This window comes from Erpetoichthys calabaricus, chromosome 17 (genome assembly GCF_900747795.2).
Source record: "Erpetoichthys calabaricus chromosome 17, fErpCal1.3, whole genome shotgun sequence".
Classification (NCBI taxonomy): domain Eukaryota; kingdom Metazoa; phylum Chordata; class Cladistia; order Polypteriformes; family Polypteridae; genus Erpetoichthys; species Erpetoichthys calabaricus.
The window spans coordinates 27,893,545-27,920,799 of NC_041410.2; the positions used below are offsets into that span (position 1 = coordinate 27,893,545).

At 40.0% G+C, this 27,255-nt stretch overlaps 1 protein-coding gene across 1 annotated transcript; it reads right to left on the bottom strand.

Annotated features, from left to right (window-relative positions):
• Positions 1–10,293: 10,293 nt before the first annotated feature.
• LOC114668135 (phospholipase A2 inhibitor and Ly6/PLAUR domain-containing protein-like) lies at positions 10,294–14,401 on the bottom strand. Its single transcript, XM_051920782.1, has 4 exons — positions 14,357–14,401; positions 14,147–14,309; positions 13,059–13,163; positions 10,294–10,570 (listed from the first exon to the last, which is right to left on the bottom strand). Exons 1-4 carry the CDS (start codon positions 14,399–14,401, stop codon positions 10,374–10,376), a joined length of 510 nt encoding a protein of 169 aa, XP_051776742.1. The 3' UTR covers positions 10,294–10,373.
• Between the last annotated feature and the right edge of the window lie 12,854 nt (positions 14,402–27,255).

Genomic DNA, 27,255 nt, shown 5'->3' on the forward strand with positions numbered 1-27,255 from the left:
CCTTACCTTTAACTTTCACCTTAATTCTTCAATCACATAATACTCCTGATACCATCTTCCAATCAACAACATACAGCACTGCAGATGAACAAACTGAATTAATAAAATTTAAATTTTCCTTTATAAATCTCAATAATCTTGTAAATGTGTCCCCCATGAAGCTTAGACACTTGGTTGATGGTCTGGGGAATGGGGTATCTCGTGAAGCATCAAGCTCCTTAAGGAAATGACACATGATCAACAATCAAGGGGTTTGTGGGATTGAAGACCCCCATGAAGCAACGGGTGCCGGTGCACCACTATGCAATTGACAAGCTTTCTCCCCAGTAACACCTGCACTGCAGTTCAAAAACAGATCATGGTTGCAATGAGCCAATGGACAGATTTAACCACTCTTCTAGTTTTTATTCTAAAAGACCTAATAGAACCAGGGGCAAAAATGTCTGAGGGTGAGTAGGATGTGAGTGAGGCGCTACACCTGAAGGAGAATGTGGAAATACAGGAGAACCGTGTTGTATAATTGGAGTGGCTGCTTCTTCACTCAAAGTATCAGAGGATTGCTTAAGTCTCTGCATAGATTCACCTTGTCAGATGAGAGAGCTGACAACTCTGTAGGTACAGGTAAGCGACAAACTAGAGCTCCAGGTATTGGCATTTGAAGAACATCTCCTGTACCTTTGTGGCTTTTTTGATCTGCCTTACAATTAATAGAGTTAAAGTTACCGTCTGACAAAGAACTGTATGTGCATTCTCCAAAAGACCTACATGAACATGTAGATACTGTATGATTCTCAGACACTTTGGGATATGCCTCTGAGAGCTTTACTGATGAAAAGCTCACATCCATTAGCAAGTTGGTATCTACTAATTTCTCCCGCTTCATTTTCAGTCTTGTCAACATGAGTTTGGGGATTTCCATCCACGATAGTGCATGCCGTGCTTTCCCATTTGTCAGGTAGTTTTCTCTTGCCCTGCTCATTCTGGTGAGCTCCAAGCACTCAATTATCAACTCTGAGGTAGGCACCTTTGATCTTTCTGTTGTGCCGTTGTGTTTGATAATGTTGCTCAGGCAATGAATGCCACCAAGTAATATCAGTTGCATTTTGCAAATCAGCGAATAAAGATTTTTGCATAAGTACTATAATCAACTATATCATGATCCTGTAAAACTTGTTTGAACAGGACATCCACTGGTGACTTGGAACACAACCAAACTTAAGGAAAAATGGAGTACAGCCTGTTGTTTGATGCATTGTAGCATCGTAAGCATGCCAGAAGAAAGACATAGCAGCACTTGAAGCTGTGCAGAGAAGAGCAGGATGTGAGGACGTGTCCTACTATGACAGACTCTGAGAATTAAACCTGTTTAATGACAAGCAGAGGAGACTGCGTGGAGACCTAATTCGGGGGAAGAGCATTTAAGGAAGATGTCAGGAAGCACTTCTTTACACAGAGTTGTGGGGGCCTGGAAATATCAAGCAGTATTTTAGTCAACTGGATAGTGTCAGGAGTAATTTGTGACAGACGGGTATCAGCAAGAGTGAAAGGGAAGATCTATAGGACGGTAGTAAGACTGGCTATGTTATATGGGTTGGAGATGGTGGCACTGACCAGAAAGCAGGAGACAGAGCTAGAGGAAGATGAGTTAAAGATGCTAAGATTTGCATTGGGTGTGACAAGGATGGATAGGATTAGAAATGAGGACATTAGAGGGTCAGCTCAGGTTGGACAGTTGGGAGACAAAGTCAAAGAGGTGAGATTGCGTTGGTTTGGACATGTGCAGAGGAGAGATGCTGAGCAGCCGAAAGAAGAAGAAGATTTCAGTCAACTGGATGCTGTGCTTACCTGCTTCTGTTTCGGTCTACTTGTTCATTAATTGTGCTCTCTACTTTGGGAATGACCAAGTGATTGTGAGTCAGCCAGGAGTACTCTTACGAGAGAAAAACGTTTTGTCAAAAAAAAAAAATGTCCAATCGAAAAATATTATTTTTTCCATTAAAATTCTTCCTGCAATTATAATGTTTTTTTTTTCTCACCCATGTCACTTAAGGGACTCCATATGTATCACATTGAAACTTACACTTGTAAAAAGACCCTGCTTTGATAAAGTACTAAGGTTTACAATTGCTAAAAACACAAATATTAAGAAGATGACACTTTAAAGAGCGATTTTTTCCACAATGGGACTTGAACGCTGATATTCAGCTTAGAAAGCCAGCATTTAGCAGTTGTGCTACTGAACCTCTCCCTGAAATGAACTGTTGTTTCTTTGTGGACTTTTACTGTGTACTGCATTATGGCATTTTTCCATATGATTTTTCTTCATTTACTATTGTTACTCGAATATCACCCATTTATTAAAAGAAGCTTAATAGTAAGTCTATCTGTTTCGACCACATTGTGCATTTATGAACCTCTCTTCACTGTATTTGCTTTACATTCTTCTTTCTTTATACATTTTGTTGCCTTTCTTCATCAGACATAGAACATTCCATCCCTGTTGTAGACGCCACACGTTTTATTATCTTATGCCAGCCACTTGCCTTTTTTCATCAGACACTTGCGGAAATCATGGTATGGACGTTGGATGGGCGGATGCCTTATTGCTTTATATGGTAACTGGCTGTGCTACCCATATAAGACAGATTGAAGTCTGGGTAATCAATTTAGACCACAGTGTGAGTGTTTGCAGTACATTAGCTATTGGAATGTATTTTCTAATACATGAAGTAGTAAAATTAATTGCATTTGTCATTCCAACAGATGGTACATCACAAACATTATCACTGCTTTTACAAATCCCATACCAAGTAACATATATCATAGATACAGCAACTAGACAGACACAAAGATACACAGACACACACACGGACACTTGTCCTTTTATTAAGGTGGATGTGAGAACGTGTCCTACTGTGACAGACTCTGAGAATTAAACCTGTTTAGTGACAAGCAGAGGAGACTGTGTGCAAACCTAATTCGGGTCTTTAAAATCATCAAAGGCATTGATAAAGGAGATCTAGCAACAGTCTTTAAGCTTATGGGTGAATCACATACTGGAGGACATCAGTGGAATTTAAGGGGAAGAGCATTTAAGGCAGATGTCAGGAAGCACTTCTTTACACAAAGAGTTGTGGGAGTCTGGAAATATCAAGCAGTATTTCAGTCAACTGGATAGTGTCAGGAGTAATTTGTGACAGACGGGTATCATCAAGAGTGAAAGGGAAGGTCTACAGGACGGTAGTGAGACCAGCTATGTTATATGGGTTGGAGACAGTGGCACTGACCAGAAAGCAGGAGACAGAGCTGGAGGTAGCAGAGTTAAAGATGATAAGATTTACATTGGGTGTGACGAGGATGGACAGGATTAGAAATGAGGACATTAGAGGGTCAGCTCAAGTTGGACAGTTGGGAGACAAAGTCAGAGAGGTGAGATTGTGTTGGTTTGGACATGTGCAGAGGAGAGACAGATTGAAGTCTGGGTAATCAATTTAGACCACAGTGTGAATGTTTGCAGTACATTAGCTATTGGAATGTATTTTCTAATGCATGAAGTAGTAAAATTAATTGCATTTGTCATTCCAACAGATGGTACATCACAAACATTATCACTGCTTTTACAAATTCCATATCAAGTAACATATATCATAGATACAGCAACTAGACGGACACAAAGATACACAGACACACACACGGACACTTGTCCTTATATTAAGGTGGATCAGCTGATTTCTGTCTGCCTGGCAGTTACTCTCTGTTGGACGTATTCAGTGTTAACGTTTGCAGTGCAGTGTGTCCGTCTGGTTGCCGTATCTCTGTTATATGGTGTTTGGTATGTGATTTGTAAAGGCAATGCTAATGTTTGTGATGTGCCATCTGTTGGATAACAGAGACATAGCAACTGGACAGATACATTTGAAACTCGCTCCAAACTTATCTGAAACACTTATTACATGTTTGTTACTTTTATTTTGTAAATTTAAATTATTCTCTATTGCAATTGCTGGACTTGTGTACTTGCATCGAAATTTTATTCAGGCTACACTTTGAATACTGTACTCTAAAACACAATGATTTCCATGTAAATCTCGTTCATCCCTCACCCCTTCAAATGGGGTCTTCAGCGTGTTACTCTGTGAAGGATCCTTTCCTGAACTGAACACCACATAGCCTGTGATAAACTACAGAGAAGAGAGAGCACATGGAGCTGGGACAGCCTGCAAGAAACCTCTGAAGGAGCTCCTCACTTATCTCGTCGTATCTGTAGAAATAAGATGTATAAAATAAGGACCTGCGCTGGTATCCAGAATGTTGCTGGTTCAAATCCAGCTACTGCCAGAAGGGGTCCTACTCCGCTGGGCTCTTGAGCAAGGCCCTTAACCGGAAAATTGCTGCAGGGATGCTGCACAATGGTTGACTCTGTGCTCTGACCCCCAAAGGTCATGCGAAAAGACAATTTCCCCTCTGGGATTAATAAAATAAATTTAAAAAAAAAGAAAACAAAGGCTCTGTTTTTTCAATTGATTTCATTAGCTGGACAGTTTCTGCCACCTAGTGGAAAAGATTATTATTGTTTTCTATTTATTTTCAGATAGTTTTGCTTTTTATTGAATCAGGCAGCTACAGAGTTTGTAGTCTAAAAATTCTTCATATAAATACTGTATAAATGGCTATATAGTTTATTAATCTATAATGCATATTTTACTATGAGCATTCATATGCGTGGTTATCATCATTTGATAGATAGATAGATAGATAGATAGATAGATAGATAGATAGATAGATAGATAGATAGATAGATAGATAGATAGATAGATACTTTATTAATCCCAGGGGGAAATTCACATACTCCAGCAGCAAAAAATATTAAATTAAAGAGTAATAAAAAATGCAGGTAAAAAACAGACAATAACTTGAATAATGTTCAACGTTTACCCCCTCTGGTGGAATTGAAGAGTCGCATAGTTTGGGGGAGGAATGATCTTCTCAGTCTGTCAGTGGAGCAGGACAGTGACAGCAGTCTGTCGCTGAAACTGCTCCTCTGTCTGGAGATGACACTGTTTAATGGATGTAGTGGATTCTCCATAATTGATAGGAGCCTGCTGAGTGCCCGTTGCTCTGCTACGGATGTCAGACCGTCCAGCTCTATGCCAACAATAGAGCCTGCCTTCCTCACCAGTTTGTCCAGGCGTGAGGCATCCTTCTTCTTAATGCTGCCTCCCCAGCACACCACTGCGTAGAAGAGGGCACTCGCCACAACCATCTGATAGAACATCTGCAGCATCTTACTGCAGATGTTGAAGGATGCCAGTCTTCTAAGGAAGTACAGGCGGCTCTGTCCTTTCTTGCACAGAGAATCAGTATTGGCAGTCCAGTCTAATTTATCGTCCAAAACTGGAAAGCAATGGCAATTGTGCCTTAATAAAATTAAGTCTTTCAATTTAAACAACTTAAGAGTTTAGTTTCCTCCTGCTCTGGCCTAAATAAAATGAAAAGGAGCAATGAAAGATAACACTGGTCAACGAACCCACCCAAGGCCAGTTAACCTCTCATACATCTTTGGAGTGACTTTTCCAGCAAAGCAGCCATATGTTTGCATGAAAAGCATAAATATTTGATAACCTGAAATATAAATGTTGGTATGATTTTTGGCAGATAATTGGCTAATAATCAATAAATAACTCAAAGCCCTCTTTGGGAGTTCCATTCAGAATAAGAAAGGGTGACTTTCCTCAGGAGATGATCACAGAAGTGCATTTCTTGGTAATTTTCTAGTTGTTTCTCATACTTAGACTGCCCTCAGTTTACTTGCGGCACATTATTCACTGATACCGTTTATTATGGTCTATTGTTATTCATTAACTGAATCAAATCAGGAGCATAAACAAATGTAAATATGCAGTTATATCAAGCAGAGATAAAAATAATAAATAAAAGTTGTATTCCTGTAAGAAATTTTCCTCTTCACGTGAAGAATATTTAGCTACAGTGTCAACATGGAGAATATCCAGGCTAGGGGTTTTAGGGCTGCATGAAGATATCCATCATGATTGATCAGAATAAGGTAAGTGGCATTGCCAGAGAGACAGACAGCACTTCCAAATCCGAGGCGAATGACGATTTCTCTGTCCGGAATATTCTTTCTGTCATGAAGAGGGTTTGGAGGTGGAGATGCCCTCCTTCTTGAACATGAAATAGTACTTGGCAAAAGTGCCACCATCTGGGAGCAGAGAAACACTTTTTGCTGTTGTTAGGTGATGTAACAGGCCTACCTAATGAGCCATCTTAATTCTCAATGCACCATGCTGAGAGACCACCATTACAGAAGACCTCAGCACACACACACAGACATAGTGTTTGGTTTGTCATTTAGGACCCCTCAGTTGCTCTGCTGGGTGCAAGTTTGTGTTTGCGTGCGATCAGAAGTTTGAAGTATTGGCCGTGTTTGGTGTGCACACGCTCAGTGCTCAGATACTGCAAGGATTCAGCTTAAAGACAAAGACTTTACTTGACAATGAAATCATACTTAAGTAAATTATGGCTTCTTTACTTTAGAATCAAGTATTCCTTTATTTTTAGTAATTCAGAAAAAGAAAAATACACTTTACAATGCACAATCACAAATATGAAAGTTAAAAGCAACGCACTAATTTGTATTTATAATGCATTTCTTTGTAAAAGTAGTATTTATAGGGTAAAAGACAATGATACATGATTTGAATTACGAGTAGTTTGAAAAGAACATATTAATGATTCATTAAGATGATGTCTTAGAAATTTCAATCTGCGTTTGAATTTTGTTTTACTTAAATGAATATACCAACCAAAAATTATAATTTTTTTTAATCTGTTACTTACCCCGTGTTTTTTTATAGTGATGGAGATTTCTTAATGTTATGTTTTCACAGAGAATAAATATCACACAATTTATCGTTCATTTGAGTTCAATGTGGGGCTTTCTGCTGGTTATGGAAGAGCAGCAAACAATACTAAGCTGTTCATGAAAATAATCAAGTCAGTTATCCAACTGTAAGCTCACAACATCCAAAAGGTGTCCATTTTTTTTGCTGAGTTTTTCTTAAATAAATACTGAAGCTTAAAGCTTCATTTATTGGTCAAGAGTACTTTCACTTCAAAAGCTCAACCCTATCTGAATGTGCTTTAGTATTTATTTAACAATTGTAGTACTAGGGTGTTGTACCGTGTTAGCCATTATGAATGTAGAGAAAAGCCAAGCAAAATGACACCTTTTATTGGCTAACTAGAAAGATTACAATATGCAAGCTTTCGAGGCAACTCAGGCCCCTTCTTCAGGCAAGATGTAATCACATCTTACATTACAGATTACATCTTGCCTGAAGAAGGGGCCTGAGTTGCCTCGAAAGCTTGCATATTGTAATCTTTCTAGTTAGCCAATAAAAGGTGTCATTTTGCTTGGCTTTTCTCTACATTTAACAATTGTGGAATTTGTGAGATTTACTGGGTACGTCACTAGATTGGTCTACTCCCACAAGTTCAGACTAACACACAGATACACACACACATACATATAGATATCCTATCCAGAAAAAGACTCAAGTGATGCCAGTTGCCAGCCACTCCACTGTATTCTACACAGGACCCCCTTCACATAAGTATGCCACTCTTAGTACTCTACATCACTATCACCAACACTAACAAACGTACGGGTATCCCTACGACACACACAGGCTCAATCACTCTGGTTATTGGGCCATTTTCTAACTGACAGCGTCTTACTTCTACTGTACTTGTTCTTAATATCAAGAAGCAGCCTCTCAGCCTCGATAACCCTAAGGGTAGAAAAGCAGCAATTGTCCCACACCAGTTACCCTAATATTTACTTCAATCACTCAACTTATAAGGGCAACTTGATATTTATTAAAACATAAGAAATCCCAACTAAGAAGAAGATATGAGAAGATAAAATAGATTGAAAAGTCGGTAGATTTAATATTATTTTGGAAGAATGAAGTTGATAGGACTGGCAAGCTTTGTGGGGCTGAATGACTTCTCCTCATCTAGATTGTTCTTTTCTTCTTCTTTTGGCTGCTCCCTTTAGGGGTCGACACAGCGGATCATCTTGTCCGCATATTGATTTGGCAAAATTTTACCCCGGATGCCCTTCCTGACGTAACCCTCCCCATTTATTCGGGCTTGGGACCGGCACGAAGAAACACACTGGTTTGTGCATCTATGATTGTTCTAATATTCTAATATGTAGTCATAGAAAAATGAACAAGGGCAGGAGTGGATGTTGTCCTGGACAGCTTTTGATTTAGTAGTCAGTGTTATTCACAGGTTATGTTCTTCGATATCCGGATGAAATGGTCATTGACGTCTCACTCTCTAACATCACATAGTATATGTGATTGCCCTTCTGGTCCCTCGGATGAAACTGAAGTTAAAATTTTACATGGAGTTTTCATGGCTCTGAGGCTAGGGATCTGCACTGGCAATATGAAGGTTGATGGTTCGAAACCCGTAAATGCCAAAAAAGACTCTGCTCTGTTGGTCCCTTGAGCAAGGCGCTTTAATCTGCAATTGCTGAGCGTTTTGAGTAGTGAGAAAAGAATTATTATTATGTGATTTGCTGGCTGTTCTTATGATAAATGACTGCTTAAAGACCTTTGATCTTCATGCTGCTTTCCTTACCCAAGCTATAAATTAACTGGAAAAGCTTTTAATCCATACTTATTTTCCATTTTCAGGTTATAAACTAATTGAAACAACTGCCTTAAGGTTATAAAATACCGGTACAAATGCAGAAAGAATGTATTAGGAGTAGCTAAATTAGTTTTAAGAGTTCAGTTCATCCTGGTTCATCTGAGCAAAAAATTAAAATGTAATATAAACAGTCTGCAGCTTAAAAAATTGAAGATTTTCTATTCCAGGACAATAATATTCAGCCATAAATGCATGCCTTTTGGACGTTGTGCGCATGTGATTGGATAACTGATATGTGGATCATGTGACATGAGTAACAGTAGATCGTTTGCTGCTTTTAGTTAACGGCCCCTCGTGGGGCTTTGTGATCGCTCTTCCCAATGAAAAATTACATTTTTTTCTCAGCTATCTATACAAATAACAAGACTGCAGAAGTTAATTCCTGTCATTCAAAAATAAATTTACTGCACTGTTTCACAAAAGTGATTGTGCTATTCCACAATAATTACTGCAATCAAATGACGTAGATCAGGGGTCTCCAACTCCAGTCCAGGACAGCTACTATGGCTGCAAGTTTTCATTCTAACTCTCTTCTCAGTTAGTGACCAGTTTTTGCTGCTAATGAACTATTTCCCTTTATTTTAATTGACTTTTCTTGCAACTCTGACCACTAAATTGATTCTTTTTTCCCTTACAACAGGCACCTAAACACAAATTGGATGTCAAGTGAGCCAACAAATGACCAACTAAGTTGGGGCCTCAAACTCCAACCAACTTCACTTCGTTCAGTTTCTTAACTTGAAGCCAATTCTCGTTGCTTAATTAAACCCGTTATTTAATTCCATTGCGCTCATTCTGCCATGGCAAACATTTCCAGAACTGTTGATTTTTCTTTTTTTTAAAGAGCGCTGTCAAAATGTTTTGTGGACCTGAGCAGATCAACATTACTGAGGCCTTCACCTTTCTTAATTTTCAGTTATTTTGTGAATATTGTTTGGTTGCTAGTTAAGGAAAAACAAAATAATGAAGGGGCCTGAGTCTTAAGTTGTGCATCAAGTAAAATTAAGACAAAGCATTAATTAGCAGCAAAATCTGGTCACTAATTAAGAAAAAGGGTTTGAATGAAAACCTGCAGCTACAGTAGCTCTCCAGGACTGGAGTTGGAGACCCCTGACGTAGATTTAAGTCATCTGATTGCAGGCCTCATGTGTGTTTAATTTCTCCATCAATAGCTGTCACCAGACGGCCAAATCACACATGAATGACCAAAATGCTAGCAACAGGCAATATTTTCTTGAAATAACACAATAATTATTACAAAATAATGCAATACTTTTGTGAAATAACCCAAGAATAGTTTTTTTTTTGAGAGGCAGGAATAAGCTTCCATATAAGGAATTAAGTAACAGATCAAATCTTGAGTATACAATTAATTAAAATCAACTTAGTCATTCTCTGTTAGCTTTTCATTTTAATCACACAGCTATGAATGAATGTTGCGTTTTTTTGTGTACTCTTGTGTGCTTTGTTAAAAACTGTGAGACGATAAGATCTGCGAGAGGCACTACATAAACTAAATTTGGATCTATTAGAATTATCCTAATATTGTAAATTCAGATATCGCCCTGTGTTAATAATGACACACACCAGTTTCAGAAAACGTGCAATACCTTAACACGCATTTTCTTTTAAATCAGTTTATAGAGGAGCAGTGGTAAAAGAAGGACAAGGATGTTCACTGAGATGAGTTTGGCTGAGTTGCAGAGGCTCTTGCTGCAGCAGTATAATGTTCCTTGTACAACACCAGGCACCTGATAAGACTGCACTGCGCACAGATTACTTGTAGCACATCCTCTCATTTCAGAGTGAATTCCAGCTGCTGAAGCTTAAAAAAAATACATAAATATAACGTTAAAAGCACCCAGTTTCTAAATACTAAATATCCCTAAATGTGTATATTTATGTATACATGCAAAAAGCACCCTTAGCCAGTAGTGTGGATGAACACCAAAAGATGGGGCAGTGATCTGGAGAGGGAAATGAGACTCAATCATAAGAAATGGAAAGAGAATGTTCAGCAAAGCTCAATGGTTAACAAGTGCTGGTTTTTGCTGTTGACTGCCCACTCTCTTAGGTGTGTGCTGGCTACCATTTTGGTTATCCATTCTACCATCAACCTCCAAATTCCAAGTTACCCCCCCCCCCCCCCAAGTCCCCGCCGTTTGATTGCAGAGAGTGTCAGTCTTAGATTGTGCCACTTGAATTTGAAACGAGGAAGCCATAGAAATCATGTTGTGATGCTCACAGCTACTGCTCCATACTCCTCGCTCATCACTTTAATACGTCAAATGCATATCCATTTCAAGCACTGCTTACATACAAGTGAAGCGAGATGTTAAGCAAAATAACACATTTTATTGGCTAACTAGAAAGATTACAATATGCAAGTTTTCGAGGCAACCAAGGCTGCATTTCAGGCAAGATGTAATCAAGAAGGGGCCTGAGTTGCCTGGAAAGCTTGCATATTGTAATCTTTCTAGTTAGCCAATAAAAGGTGTCATTTTGCTTAACTTCTCACTACATCCATAATGGACAACACGGTACAACACCCTAGACCTACAGACACACAAGTGAAGAAAACCATGAAAAGAAATTCATCTAATAATGATTATGATATATACAGTGGAACCTCGGTTCACGAATGTCTCGGTACACATACAAATCGGTTTACGACCAAAAAGTTCGCCAAACTTTTGCCTCAGTTCACGACCACACACTTGGTATGCAAACAAGCCAGTTTCCCTTTCGGTTTGTACATGTTCAGTCTCTCCCTGTGCATTTCGTGTGCAGCGAGCAAGAGAGAGCGATAGAGCGAGAGACACACACACACACAGGCAGCGTGAGAGAGAGGCAGCCTGAGAGAGAGACAGACGCACACACACAGGCAGCGCCAGAGAAAGAGCCGCGCACATACACAGGCAGCGTGAGAGAGAAAGAGACAGACACACACACACAGGCAGCACAAGCGAGAGAGAGGGGGCTGTACTCATAAGGTAGTAAGGCAGTTAAAGAATGCACTGGGCTTGATTTTGTTTTCACTTCTGTTTACAGCGATCGGTTCGTAGCGTGCATTGTTGCAATGTTACTTTTCTTGGTGGTTTATTAAATTACGGATTTTTTCAAATGTTCATTTTTTCCCTGTGCTTAAAACTCATTAAAAAAAAAAAGTGTTTTTAGCCAGCAGTTGGTCGCGCTATAGTGCGAACTATTGCATTGTTAGTTTTCTCAGTGTTATTCAATGTTTTTACATTAAGTTTATTATTACTCTGTGCATTCTATGGTTTAATTAACTATATTTGTGCTTAAAAACTTAAAAAATATATATATTTACATACAGTTCGTATGGTCTGGAAATTGCTTCGGTTCATGACCAAATCGGTTTACGACCAGAGTTTTGGAACAAATTATGGTCGTGAACCGAGGTTCCACTGTACACAGATTTCACATTATTCTTACTGATTATCCATTTCAATTCAAGAGAATACACTGTCCTGTAAAATTATGCTTTGCAATGACCATCGATAAAAGGCAACTCACTTAAGAAAGCAGTAATGTTTTACTCCTGAACAACTGTGTATAGCATGTTCAAGAGTAAGCTGATCCAGTGACCTAATAATATTATTATTACTGACACCTTAATCCAAGCTGACTTAAAACAATTGCCAGCTATTTTATTTTGTTTCTCTGATTGTAGCACAGGCAGGTGACGTGACTTACTCCTGGTCACACAGTGTCAGAATCAGGATTTCAACCCACAGCCTCAGGGTTTAAAGTTTTAGGTCCAAAGCCCTAACCACTACAACACACTACCTTCCAATAATATAAGCCCTTGGTTTAAAAAATTAAAAGCATGCAAATATTGTATAAGAAAAGCACTTAATTACATCGTGCATTGGCTACATCAATTGACGGCACTGTCACTAAGACCTGTTGTCTTATGAAATCTCCCAGGTAACACAGCTAGTGTAACATAACATATAAGCTAGTCACCCTGAAAAACTGCATCAGGTAAATAAATAATAATAATAATTTCATAACCTAAACTGTTCTCATCTAATCTATTTTACATCTTTCTCGTACACATTCGGTTGTGATGCGTCTGGTTCCAGCAATGCAAACTTAACAACACAAAGGAGATGTTTTATTGGTGTTACCTGAAATGCATTCAAAAATTTCATAAGCATAATTTTATTCACACATGTAAAAGATCTGAAAAATTTACTTGCAAGACATTTCATTGTGAGAAGCGCACAATGTCAACAGAACCAACGGAAGAATATTTAACATGAATGGAAGAGGTTGGATTTACTTACACTGCATTTTGAGGCAAACCTTTTCATTTCCAACACATTGGATCTTTTCGCTGCAGTGTTCATCCTGGCAACACTCCAGGCCATTTACAGTATCGTTACTAGAAACTGCGTTTGTAAAACAGAAAAAACGTGGAAAATAAAAAAAAAAATAGATACATAGGAACAGATTTTTAAATTCTGTTTGAATTTGTCACTGTGATGATGCACAGTAGTGTGAAGAAAGAAAGTGCCTCCAATTTTAATTATATTGTTCTACATATCAGGACATACGGCAGTAGTCTTTAGCAAGTCCTATAATTAAATAAACCTACCGTGTTTCCCCGAAAATAAGACTGGGTCTTGTATTAATTTTTGCTCCTAAAGATGCAATAATGCACTAGGGCTTATTTTCAGGGGAAGTCTTATATTTATTCATGTACAACAATATACATTTATCCAAATACAGTCATGTCATCTTCTTCTGGAATATCGTCATAACTCTCCACATTCAAACCCTGAAATCCAGCCTGAATTTCTTGCTACTCCAGCCACTTTGCAGATCGATGTGCGCATTTCGATGTTTGATGAATGGTTCGATGTGGTGAAGCAAAATGCCGACATACAAATGTATTCATGTTGCCTTTATATTCAAACATCGCATATTCCCCAAAGTAACAACACGATACATTTTAAAAGTCTCACATACCATCTTCTGTGCTGTCTTTTTTTTCTGCACCTTCACAATAGCAATAGAATAGAATGTACAGTGGCACATTTGAGCCATAGAGAAAAAAAAATTAAGGACATAATGAAAATAAACTTGAAATGTCCACTTTAACCTCGTAGTTTACTTTATCATTAAAGCAGACCGTCGTAAACGTCATCTTAAAACCAACCCAGATGTTATTCGCTATGAGCTTCTGGGGCTTCCTCCTGACCTGACAGCAGCGGCAAGCAGCAACTGATCGCCACACAGAGAACATTACATTTATGATATTCCAGCTCTCTGCACATTTAGAATTCTTAGATTTATACTTGATATCACTTTCATGATGAAATGCATTAAAATATGTATTCTTAAGAAATGAGAAGTTCTATTTTTGTATTACCTTTAGGAAATTCAGTGTTGCAGAGGTCTTTGTCACAGCACTGAGAGTTGACTGTCGTCTGCGTGATTCCAAAATTTAAAGAAATGTTTTCCTCACAGCTACTGGGCGATCCACAAGTCTGGTAGGATACATTAATTGCCTGATGTGCTAAAACAAATGAAAACTTTAAATTAAAAAAAAGGTCAATAACAGAAAGATTTACTTTATTGCCTGCTCGGTATCTTCTAGGTATGTGTTTCTCCTGGCTAAACACATCGTCCTAAAGTGAATTACAGAATACAATGGGTTTTCAAAGTCCAGCTTGATTGAATGTCGCATTTTGACCTTTTCTTACCACATTATATCAGAGACTGAAATGAGCTGGAGCTCCTGCCTCACCCCAGTGCTCTGTCACGGGGAAGCAAATCTATTCCCTTGATGTGCCAGTCCATCAGAGAGTGGTCTCAGGATCACACCTCCTTACTCATCCTGGGTCTGATTACAGTTCATGATCAACCCAACTCTAAATCAAACCCTGTGTCGTGGCGCTTAGAGACAGCAGTGCTAACAACTCTCTTTAATATTACCCATGAATTTGGAATTATAGTGATAGTGTGACTAGATCAGAGTTAGTATGATGGACAGTCCTGTCACTAGTTGTTGAAATCGAATGTATGCACTCTTTAACTGTGAGAGGACGTACTATAAATATGCATGAAATGGCGAGTGTTGAATTATACAAAAGCGGCAAGATAGACATTTCCTCAAAGAGGGGAAATCAGGGGAACGAACTTGTGAAGAGCTGAAATGATGTCGCTACTTGACACCATCTAAGAATATGGCGAGTCCTGCATGCTTGTGAAATAATTATCTTCTAAGTATAGAATGAAGAGTGAAGTTATAAATTTCCATTTAACATCATGTAAGTCTCTGTACTGTTAACAACTATAACAAATTATGTTTAAATATCCGATTAATATTGTAACACAAAAGAAAATAAATATAAATGATTATATTATTAAATCAATCATTAAAGAAAAAAACACTTACTTATTAATACTGTGGTGACACTCAACCCGCTGATGCATTGGGTTTCTCCCGAGCTGCAGGTCTGCTCTGATCTGGTGCAGGGAGCAATGCCTGTGGGTATGCACTTATAACACTGCAGAGGATGTGCTAAAGGAAGATCAGAATGTTAGTTTGAAGGGCTTGAGCGACAATTTACTTAAATGAAAATAAATCAAAGACACATTTATTTGTTTATTTATGTATTTGTTTATTTATTTTGTCTTAAGCAGGCCTTTTATTTGAAACTCAAACACAGTCCCCTGGCTACAAGGTGTGTGGGTGTGTGCTGTTTGCTCACTCATAAGCCTTTTTATAATATTTTATAATATTTTAAAAGTTCACACCTAGGTCAATATATATTCATAAATAAATGATTGTCTGATTAATCAAACAGTTATCAGAATAAACAGCTTTGCAGAACAAACACTTCATTGTGCAAAACCTCAAGCCTTGGCTTATCAGTTAGTTGGAAAACCCTGTGAATAAAGTCTTACAGTTCCCTCCATTACAAAGAGTACATATTAAAATTATACATAAAGAGAACACATACATATAGCGTATATTTCCTGATCCTATTTGTTACAGTAAGTATGTGCTAAGGCTAATAGTTAAGAGAAATGGTAGGTACTTTTTTTATGAGTAAATACAGAAAGAGCTGTATTGGTATAAAATAAGCCATATGAAGATTTTAATGTTCAAAACTCACAACAGTAAAGAGTCCTTTAATCAATATATAAAAAAAGAAAATCCATCCATCCATCCATTATCCAACCCGCTATATCCTAACTACAGGGTCACGGGGGTCTGCTGGAGCCAATCCCAGCCAACACAGGGAGCAAGGCAGGAAACAAACCCCGGGCAGGGCGCCAGCCCACCGCAGTTATTTATCCTTTATTATTGTAATTTCCCTCATATTCTAATGAACTTGGAGCAACATTTTTTGTTTGAAAATTTGCTATTGGAACACATTTTTGTTATGAATGTATAAATATTTGTTGGCTTTTGCTGGTATCCCTACTTAATTTTTGTCAAAGTCTGGGGGCATGAGTGACATTGAAAGCCACAAAGTATCACCTGAATGCATCCAAACAAAATAACTTCATAGTAACTAAAAACAGATTAAAATGGCATTTAGACCAAATGAACCTACTTGGCATAAACCCCGAGTATCTCTCCGGCTCGGAATTCTATGTGAATGTGGTTAAGCCTGAGTGTCTCTTGGGTTAAGCTGTATTGTTTGCATGTACAGTGTGTCACACATGCGTGAGTAGGGAGCAGCCAACCAGCTCAACGGAGTGTGATAATTCACAGAAAACAGGTTTGGAACAGAGTACTAACACCTCTCTCTTTTATTCAGCAGGAAAACAGATGAGTAAATAAACCTTTTTGAAGAAATTCAATTTCCCTTTCGTGTTAACAACAACCGCTACCTCCCATCTGTCCCGTTCTGATGACATCACTTCCAGCTCCACGTTTCCACATCATCTCTGATGCTTCCTGGATTTTCCCATCATACCCATTGTATTTAATTCCTGTCCATCCCTTATATACAGTAAATCCGACTATTTCACTAGTACATTGTCTTGGTGTACGAATCTGAGCAAGACTATTGGACCTTTTCACTACACGGGGAAGGCAAAACCCCAAAACTTCGTGAGAGTGTAATCTGTTTCTTATATCTCCACAAGTGTTAAGCCCGAAAAGCACTCAGGACAGTATTCTGTGGCCTTCTAGTGGATTAAATGACATCATGCTGCAAATAAATCCAAGTATTTATCTCTGTAGCCCAGATCCTCCATTCTGGAGCATTGGACACCAATAATAATAATTCTTTGCATTTATATAGCGCTTTTCTCACTACTCCAAGCACTCAGCAATTGCAGGTTAAGGGCCTTGCTCAAGGACACAATACTGTAGAACAGAGTCCCTTTTGGCATTTATGAGATTCGAACCGGCAACCTTCCGATTGCCAGTGCAGATCCCTACCACAGAGCCAATAGAGTCCAACTGCTGTCCTCCTGAGTTCTGTATAGATTAGGGTTGTGGGCGGGTTATCTGACTGAAATAATGATGACTGCACATTAAGTCACCTCCACATACCTTGAGGTCCAGGGTGAGGCTGAGGCCTGCGGAGATACCAGACTCAACAAAAAAAAAATCATGAATATTTCTATGCTTTTGCTACTCGGTGGTAACTCATTCACATTCATGAGTGGGGCAGGGCCTTCAACCAAAACACACAATGTTGTGTAAATGGAAAAAATGTAAAAACAGTTTTAGAGCAAACTGAAAGTGAATCATTAGTTGAATCAAGCAATAGTGATAACAATGTGAATTGGTCGTCAGACACTGACATGGAAAGTGAAACAGACACCTACGGCATTTTACAAATGAACCACCTGGTGAATTCTATCACGTGAAACTTCAAGTAGCTAATAAAGCGAAGTGATTATACTCAAACAGAAGGACAAGACAGATGTAAGCCTCCCAAGTAGTGTTCACAATGTTACTAACTACACTCGCTCATTCTTCCTGCTTCCACCACATCACCTTCAAGAACTGACTGTTCACTTGCTGCCTAACATAGCCCACCATTGTAATGAGATAATCAACGTTATTCACTTCACTTGTCAGTGCTTTTAGTGTCACGGCTGGTCAGTGTATGTGTTAGGTGTTAGGGCTGTTAGTGTATGAATGAGCACTGCAGTGGACTGGTTGCCCAGTTAGTTTTGCTTTCTTCCATGTGCACAATGTTGCCAGGTGGTCTCCATTCAGTCAAGTGGATTCAGGAATACCAAGGTAAATGACTTTGTTTCTTAGTTAATGTAAAAGTGTTGTGAATTTCCCCTTGGGATTAATAAAGTATCTATCTATCTATCTATCTATCTATCTATCTATCTATCTATCTATCTATCTATCTATCTATCTATCTATCTATCTATCTATCTATCTTCTGAAAAAAAACATCACATTAACGTACATTATAATAGTAATGCAAACGTACAGCATTTTACAGTTAAATACAACGGCTTATTTCTTGGAAGCAACTGAAGCTAGAATATAGAGAATTTTTATAGCAAGATGCTTGTTAGACCTTTAGTGAAGACATTTTCCAATTTTATACTTTATTCTATAATTTTATTGAAAATTGCAATCATGCAACGTTAATCCTATTTTAAACAAACACCGCAACATTAACTTTAAAGATGTGTCTTCTGTGGACTGTACAGGACGTTACGCAAACCCATACAAAACCCAAGAGAACTAAGATCCAGACAAATTATTTTATTATAGGAAGATTATTCACACAAAATAACAATAGTAATAACAATTCTTTACGTTTATATAGTGCTTTTCTCACTACTCAAAGCACTTTAGTCAGTGAGGAGCCACTTCAACCACCACTAATGTGTAGCATCCACCCCTATGATGTGACGGCAGCCATTTTTGTGCCAGTACACATCTACACATGAGCTATTAGGTGGTGAAGTGGTGAGATAGCATGCTAATAAGTGACAGGGGATGATAAGGGGGCCAGAATGACTAGGCTGTGGTGGGCAATTTAGCCTGGACATCGGGATACACCCTGCTGTTTGCGAAAGATACCCAGGGATCTTTTATGACCATAGAGAGTCAGGATCTTGGCTTTATGTTTCATCCAAAGGACTGCACCATTTTTACACCACAGTGTCGTCATCACTACACGGGGGCATGGGAATCCAAATTCTGACCACAGGTAAGGCCTCGCCAACATCTCTGCCAGTAGAACACAAAGTATAACATGAAAAGTTAACACAATAATCGACATGTACCCATCATGCTCTATTGGTTCAATTAACAGACCTTCAGTTTTTTAAGGTGTCACTAGCTGAATTACCCACTCTAATACCCAAAAGCACTCTCTCTTCTCAGTTCCTGCCACGCTCCTTTCTCCATTAAGTGGCAACTCCATCCTGTCATTAGTCAGACCCTTCTTTAATACTTATCACATTCCTAAAATATGGGCTGCTTGACTTTTAAACCAGACCCATGAATGATCCCCCTGAAATCCCGTGAACTATTGCTTAGTGATGTTCTAGACACTATATTAAAAAAACAACAACAACATTGACCTGTAAGTAAGAAGTAAGTGCAGGGAAGCTGCTGTTGAAGAGGAGATCCATCCATCCATTTTCCAACCCGCTGAATCCGAACACAGGGTCACGGGGGTCTGCTGGAGCCAATCCCAGCCAACACAGGGCACAAGGCAGGAACCAATCCCAGGCAGGGTGCCAACCCACTGCAGGACACACACAAACACACCAAGCACACACTAGGGCCAATTTAGAATCACCAATCCACCTAACCGGCACATCTTTGGACTGTGGGAGGAAACCGGAGCGCCCGGAGGAAACCCATGCAGACACAGGGAGAACATGCAAACTCCACGCAGGGAGGGCCTGGGAAGCGAACCCGGGTCCCCAGGTCTCCCAACTGCGAGGCAGCAGCGCTACCCACTGCACCACCGTGCCGCCCTGAAGAGGAGATCCATCCATCCATCCATTGTCCAACCCGCTGAATCCGAACACAGGGTCACGGGGGTCTGCTGGAGCCAATCCCAGCCAACACAGGGCACAAGGCAGGGAACCAATCCTGGGCAGGGTGCCAACCCACCGCAGGACACACACAAACACACCCACACACCAAGCACACACTAGGGCCAATTTAGAATCGCCAATCCACCTAACCTGCATGTCTTTGGACTGTGGGAGGAAACCGGAGCGCCCGGAGGAAACCCACGCAGACACGGGGAGAACATGCAAACTCTGAAGAGGAGATTGTAGTTTTAATTCTTTTTATTATTACAAGGCTTGTAAGCCTTACTGCCTTTCGTTAAAAGTTAAAGCTCACCAAAATCACGTCAAGTAGAGCTAGAAGTCGCAATACTTGATGCAGTGTTTACTGCTAGGAATGGTTCACATCAGTATTCCAGCTAAAATAGATTGGGTCAGTATTGGATGAGAGTGTTCTGCTTGATCAGAGAGGTCAGGTGCTAAGTTAGAAGGTAAAAAAGATGGTTCCTTATTTTATTTGATCCTTTGGATGATGCAATGTCTGGGAAATTCCAACTTGATTTAGGGAAGTGAAGTTTTTTTTTTATTTTTGCTTCATTAAATTTAGGCATTAAAAGGCCTGCTTTTTAACTAACTTAATCAGAATTGTAAGCTCACTTGCCAAGGAGTCTGATTGCTCTTCTCCAATAAAGCTGTCATGTTGATCGACTCCATATTAAATTTGGTTCTTTGTCTCCACACTGTAAACATCACAGAAATGATATAGTGAACCTCAAATAGAAGCCAGTCAATGGTATGATGGGGTTTCCATCTTACCTCTATTAATCTGAGGGATCCTATCATTTAAACAGAGTTTACTATTGTCCTGCAATATTTGCTCATGGGCTCTGTAAGTCTCTGCTACTTGCAGCCCCCTGCTAGAAATAAATCAAGTCACTACTGGTCTTTCAGTAACAGTGGAACTCTTAACGTTTGCTATAATTGACATTCTAAAAACCTTTAATTCAGGAAATGCTACAATAATTACGCTTTTAGATTTAAGTACTGCTTTTGATATTGCTGACCACACTCTTATAATCTACAAGCCTTACAATGGCATTGCAGTGCCATGAAATGCAGATCAGTTTTTTACTCTTTCCCTCTGTGACCTGTACGGGGCAACAGTGTGCTCCCAAATCCTCCAACACACCAACAGCAATACAAGTATCAGTTCAAACAGTGATTTATTTTCACAAATACTTCTCAGATGATATACAAACAATGCACAAACACAATTCCTCTTATATTCTCCTTTCTTCCTCTCCTTTTACTCCTCCAGGCAAGCTTTGTACGCATTCACCTGACTCTGGCTCCCTGGATGCACTTCCAGTGTGACGCTACCTCAAGTAGGAGGTACTTCCAGGTCAGATGCAGACTCCTTTAAGGTTGTACAGTTTGTCCCTACAGCTACCCCTCGTGGCACCCATGGAACACTGCAGGTCTGCACTATTGAACTACATTTCCCAGCCTGCCCCATGGGTATCCATGGAGGCACCGTAATCCATGAGGACTGACACCTATTGTGTCTGGAGAAGAAATATCTGTCCATTTTGTCTCTGACTGTCCTTCCCCTAAAATGGCCTCCCGGCTAAGAGATCTTGAACCATTCTGGTGACCATCACACCGCCTTTATTATCTCCATTATCACTTTCCTTTATTCTACTTCCATGAACATATGAAGGAATTATATTCCTCCACCTTTATCTTAAAGCAGATACTGTAAGATTCACAAGGGTGCGAACCTATGCCAGCAGTGCTGGGGGCAAACTAGGAACAAACTGTTGGGCAGGACAGAGTTGGGCCTGCACATATGCCGGCTGAATTAAGAGTCACCCATAAACTTAGCACACACAACCTGGAAATGTGGGAAGAAAAGGGGATTACTTGAAAAGAAACAGACACAGAACATGGAAGCTCTATTCAGACAGTGTCAGGACCCAGCATGGAAACCAAAGACAATGTAGTAGTACAGTAATCCCTCGCTATATCGCGCTTCGCCTTTCGCGACTTCACTCCATCGCGGATTTTATATGTAAGCATATTTAAATATATATCGCGGATTTTTTGCTGGTTCGCGGATTTCTGCGGACAATGGGTCTTTTAATTTCTGGTACATGCTTCCTCAGTTGGTTTGCCCAGTTGATTTCATACAAGGGACGTTATTGACAGATGGCTGAGAAGCTACCCAACGTACTTTTCTCTCTCTCTCTCTTGCGCTGACTTTCTCTGATCCTGACCTAGGGGGATTGAGCAGGGGGGCTGTTCGCACACCTAGACGATACGGACGCTCGTCTAAAAATGCTGAAAGATTATCTTCACATTGCTACCTTCTGTGCAGCTGCTTCCTGAAGCGACATGCTGCACGGTGCTTTGCATACTTAAAAGCTCGAAGGGTACGTATTGATTTTTGGTTGTTTGTTTTTCTCTGTCTCTCTCTGCTCCTGACGGAGGGGGTGTGAGCTGCCACCTTCAACAGCTTTGTGCCGCGGTGCTTCGCATACTTAACAGCCAAACAGCCCTATTGATTTGTTTGCTTTCTCTATCTCTCTGACATGATCTGCTCCTGACGCGCACTCCTTTGAAGAGGAAGATATGTTTGCATTCTTTTAATTGTGAGACGGAACTGTCATCTCTGTCTTGTCATGGAGCACAGTTTAAACTTTTGAAAAAGAGACAAATGTTTGTTTGCAGTGTTTGAATAACGTTCCTGTCTCTCTATAACCTCCTGTGTTTCTGCGCAAATCTGTGACCCAAGCATGACAATATAAAAATAACCATATAAACATATGGTTTCTACTTCGCGGATTTTCTTATTTCGCGGGTGGCTCTGGAACGCAACCCCCGTGATGGAGGAGGGATTACTGTATCTTGTTTAGTATCTTAACACCATACCATAGCACACCATTGTAATAGTAAAATCGTAATTCATTTTTCAAGTTGTACTTGTTTTTATTGTTAAATAGCACAGGAAACACAGACTTTATGATTGACTTTTACTTGCTACTTTGTATCCCTCAAAAAACAAAATTTACATTAGCTAGTTGCAAAATATAAGCTGTCTAGAAATCTGTACTTTTTATTGGAAAAATTTATGGTATTCCAAAAGCCATTGCCGTCTTCATTTGAGGCAAAACGTGATTAGAAACTGGGAACAAATCTGTGACAGGGCAGAACTGGGCCTGCTTGTATGCTGGTTGAATTAGGCTTTGTTTTACTGAGGCGTCCTTTGAGAACTAAGCCCTTTAGATTTCATTTTATAGATAGATACAATATTTTAAGGGAACTAAAGGTTGTAGTAGTTCAGTTTCAAGAAACACACAAACCCCTTCTGTGTATACGTTATCTCAAAAGTTATTGTTGGCTTAGTACAATAAGGGAACATAAGTCCTTATAAATAAAGACCAGCTGGCTTTAAAGGTCATTTACGAAGAGATACTCTTCTGGTAAAACCACTCCCATATATGTAATCAGTAACCTAAAATAACAAACACTGTATAAGACATTACACAGGCCTGCTTTTTCTCTACTACAGTGTCATAGATTGCAGTAGAGAGACTAGGGTCGGATTCAACATCAGGGTGTTCTGGGTGTGTGCGCCCAGGGGTCCATGACTACAAGGGGCCTTTTCACTAATCACACCCCAAGGTCGATGAAATGATTCTGAAATATTGAGCCGCATTAAGTTGCCAGGTGTCCGTGTGCTGCATTGTTAAAAGTATGATCATCTCTCTGTTAAGGAACTAAATCACCCAGGGGCCTGTTGGGGTCGTAATCTGGGCTTGAGAGAGACCCAAGAGCAATGGAGAGGCACAAGTCCACTCCTGAGAACACCCTTAGCAATACCTCCATTCTGTCAAGTGGGAAAAACTTAGATCAGTGGTCTCCAGTTCCTGGTCCTGGAATGCTATTGTCGCTGTAGGTTTTGATTCTAACTCTTTTCATATTTACTGACCAGTTTTTGCTGCTAAATATCTTCTTTTCCCATCATTTTAATTGATATGTTTTTAAGACTCAGTCCTCTAAATTGATTCTTTTTTCTTTAAATGGCACCCAAATGGAAATGTGGTGTGAAGTGAGCCAACAGACAGCTAGTTAAGTCAGAAACTTAAACGTCAACCAATTTCATATTGTTGATTAAATCTGTTATTTAATTCAGTTGCTTACTAGTTCTCTCATTCTCTCATGGCAGACATTTCCAAAACTGTTGATTTTCTATTTCTAAGAGCAACATCAAAATGTTTTGTAGATCTGAGCAGATTGACATCACTGAGACCTTCAGCTTTCTTTATTTTCAGATACCGTATGATGGACACTGGCTAACTAGTCATGTGTTGGTTGACTTTGTATCTGATTATTGTTTGGCTGCTAATTAAGGAGGGGTGGCACAGTGGTAGCGCTGCTGCCTCGCAGTAAGGAGACCTGGGTTCACTTCCCGGGTCCTCCCTGCGTGGATTTTTCATGTTCTCCACTTGTCTGCTTGGATTTCCTCTGGGTGCTCCGGTTTCCTCCCATGGTCCAAAGACATGCAGGTTAGGTGGATTGGCAATTCTTAATTGTCCCTAGTGTGAGCTTGATGTGTGGGTGGGTGTGTGTGTGTGTGTGTCCTGCCTTGTGCCCTGTGCTGGCTGGGATTGGCTCCAGTGGACCCCCGTGACCCTATGTTAGGATATAGCAGGTTGGAGAATGACTGACTGACTGCTAATTAGTGAAGAAAGGTGTCTGAGTCTGAAATAGCAAGTCAATTAAAATGAAGGCAAACAAGTTAATTAGCAGCATACACAGGTCACTGATTGAGAAAAGGGTTAGAATGAAAACCTGCAGCAACAGTAGCACTCCAGGACTGGAGTCAGACACTCCTGACTTAGACCAACCCGTGAATCTTACCTAAACTCTACTGGGGAATATATACATTCCAGACTGCTTCAAGAAATCAGACCCAGGACCCTGAAGCAGTAAATAAACTGGTCTAACCAACATACCATTAGGCTGATATAATAGCACTCATTAAATTCTATAGGCAAAGTTTGATGTTAAGTGGGATGGCCGCATCCATCCATTCATTTTCCAACCCACTGAATCCGAACACAGGGTCATGAGGGTCTGCTGGAGCCAATCACAGCCAACACAGGGCACAAGGCAGGAACCAATCCCGGACAAGGCACCAACCCACAGCAGGACACTCGCAAAAGAATGTGACTACTGTATGTAGAAAAGTGATATCATTTGTTTTTGACATTCTTAATAAACAGAGTTAAAAACAACTGTGGAAATATTTTGAACATCCCTCATATATATATATATATATATATATAAAACTAGCTGTGTAAGCCTGTGCTGTAAAAAGCCCAGGGTCCTATAAACTATTGAAATCACCAGAAAAAAAAAACTGAAATGTAGAGATGTCAGAAAATGGATGGATGGATTCATTTTGCCGTTGTGCTCATATCGCTTGTGTATTAGCGGCGGGAGAAAAAGTAAAAGGGATACCATTTCACCGATGTTAGCTGCTAAGCGACTTTGTCTTTCTTCGGAGGTTGTGTTTTGCTGACGTGCTCACCTCGCTTTGTGTTATTAGCAGAGTTTTCTGTTTCCTCGGAGGCAGAGCCCTTACCCCGGGCTCTCACCTCTCTACCTCTCACTGCCGGGCCGGACAGACACACACACTTCCACGCGTAGACGTTTATATAAAATATTATTTCATAAATTAAATTTTACTTTGGCACAAATGGTATTCCATAACTAACAGCATTCAAATAATATTGTAAATGATAGCGTTATCCATGAGGAGCAGTGTAGTGTGAATTCACTTACATTTTGTTCTTAAAATTAAACTCACAATTTTGTTAGAAAGACAAAGAGGCACCAAATAGAAACAAAAATAATGGGAAAATAAAAAATTAAATTAGAGAAAGAAATGCAATAAATTAATTGGAATGAATGCCAATGGTGGGCGGCACGGTGGCGCAGTGGGTAACGCTGCTGCCTCGCAGTTGGGTGACCTGGGGACCCGGGTTCACTTCCCGGGTCCTCCCTGCGTGGAGTTTGCATGTTCTCCCCGTGTCTGCGTGGGTTTCCTCCGGGCGCTCCGGTTTCCTCCCGCAGTCCAAAGACATGCCGGTTAGGTGGATTGGCGATTCTAAATTGGCCCTAGTGTGTGCTTGGTGTGTGGGTGTGTTTGTGTGTGTCCTGTGGTGGGTTGGCACCCTGCCTGGGATTGGTTCCTGCCTTGTGCCCTGTGTTGGCTGGGATTGGCTCCAGCGGACCCCCGTGACCCTGTGTTCGGATTCAGCGGGTTGGAAAATGGATGGATGGATGGATGAATGCCAATGTGTACACTCAGTGCCACCTCAGGGAAATTCTCTTGTCCATGACATTTCTTTCAAGCTCCATTTTCTATTGCATGGTCACCGGGACCCAGCACCTCTCCTGGTGGCATTGTGTGCATTCAGGAGCCAATGCTGGATGGGAAGACAATCCATTATAGGGCACACTTAAACACGCTTCCACATTCACTTACTTTGGGCCAACATGTTTATATGCATAATATTCATGAGTAAAACAGGAATGTGAAACTAGCACTAAAATAAATTTTTCTGGTGATTTTGCAATTGTACAGAAATGTATTCCTGGCACTCAAAAATAAACATTATTGCGTTAAATTGCAAAGTATTGCATTATTTCACAAACATCTTGCCATTATCATCAGTGCATGCATGTGTTGGTTGCCTAATAGCAGCTATTGACAGAGAGATTAAGTACACCTATACCTCACAATTAAATGATAAGAACTAAACAAACATTAAAGGTATCCATTTAGTTTTAATCAGGCTAAAGTTTAGTTAAGTTTAACATTAGCAGAGTGAGAGTGCAGAGCCGTCATCCTGACTCACAGTGCCAGGCTTGCATGGGTTTGTATGTCTACCCCGTGTGTTTATGGATTGATGGGTATCAGTGAGTCTGCTAAACTGCATGTGATTACCTGTTTAACACTGAATACAAGAAATGTGTTAGTAATACTTCTCAATTAGGGTGGCATGGTGGTGCAGTGGTAATGTGGCTGCCTCGCAGTAAGGAGACCTGGGTGTGGACCTGTGTGGAGTTTGCATGTTCTCCCCGTGTCTGCGTAGATTTCCTCCCACAGTCCAAAGACATGCAGGTTAGGTGGACTGGCGATTCTAAATTGGCCTTGGTGTGTCCTGAGGTGGGTTGGCGCTCTGCCCAGGTTTGGTTCCTGCCTTGCGCCCTGTGTTGGCTGGGATTGGCTCCAGCAGACCCCCGTGACCCTGTGTTCAGATTCAGCGGGTTGGAAAATGGATGGATGGATATTTCTCAATTAAGAAAATACTTGTGACCTTTCATGTTCTGTGAAGCAAAACACATCCATTCCCTTTTTTCATCACCAACCTGAGTGCCCAAAGATTTGAGGTATGAGCACCAGCAGGTCACATTCTTTCAAAATATCTAATTAAC

Bases quoted from the DNA above. Each gene is read 5' to 3' on its own strand.
- LOC114668135 (XM_051920782.1), bottom strand. From the start codon at position 14,401: ATGTGTTTAGCCAGGAGAAACACATACCTAGAAGATACCGAGCAG. The intron at 14,310-14,356 runs GCAATAAAGTAA...TTTAATTTAAAG, and splicing joins ACCTAGAAGATACCGAGCAG to TTTTCATTTGTTTTAGCACA. The intron at 10,571-13,058 runs GTAAGTAAATCC...ATTTTTTTTAAG, and splicing joins GGTTTGCCTCAAAATGCAGT to CTTCAGCAGCTGGAATTCAC.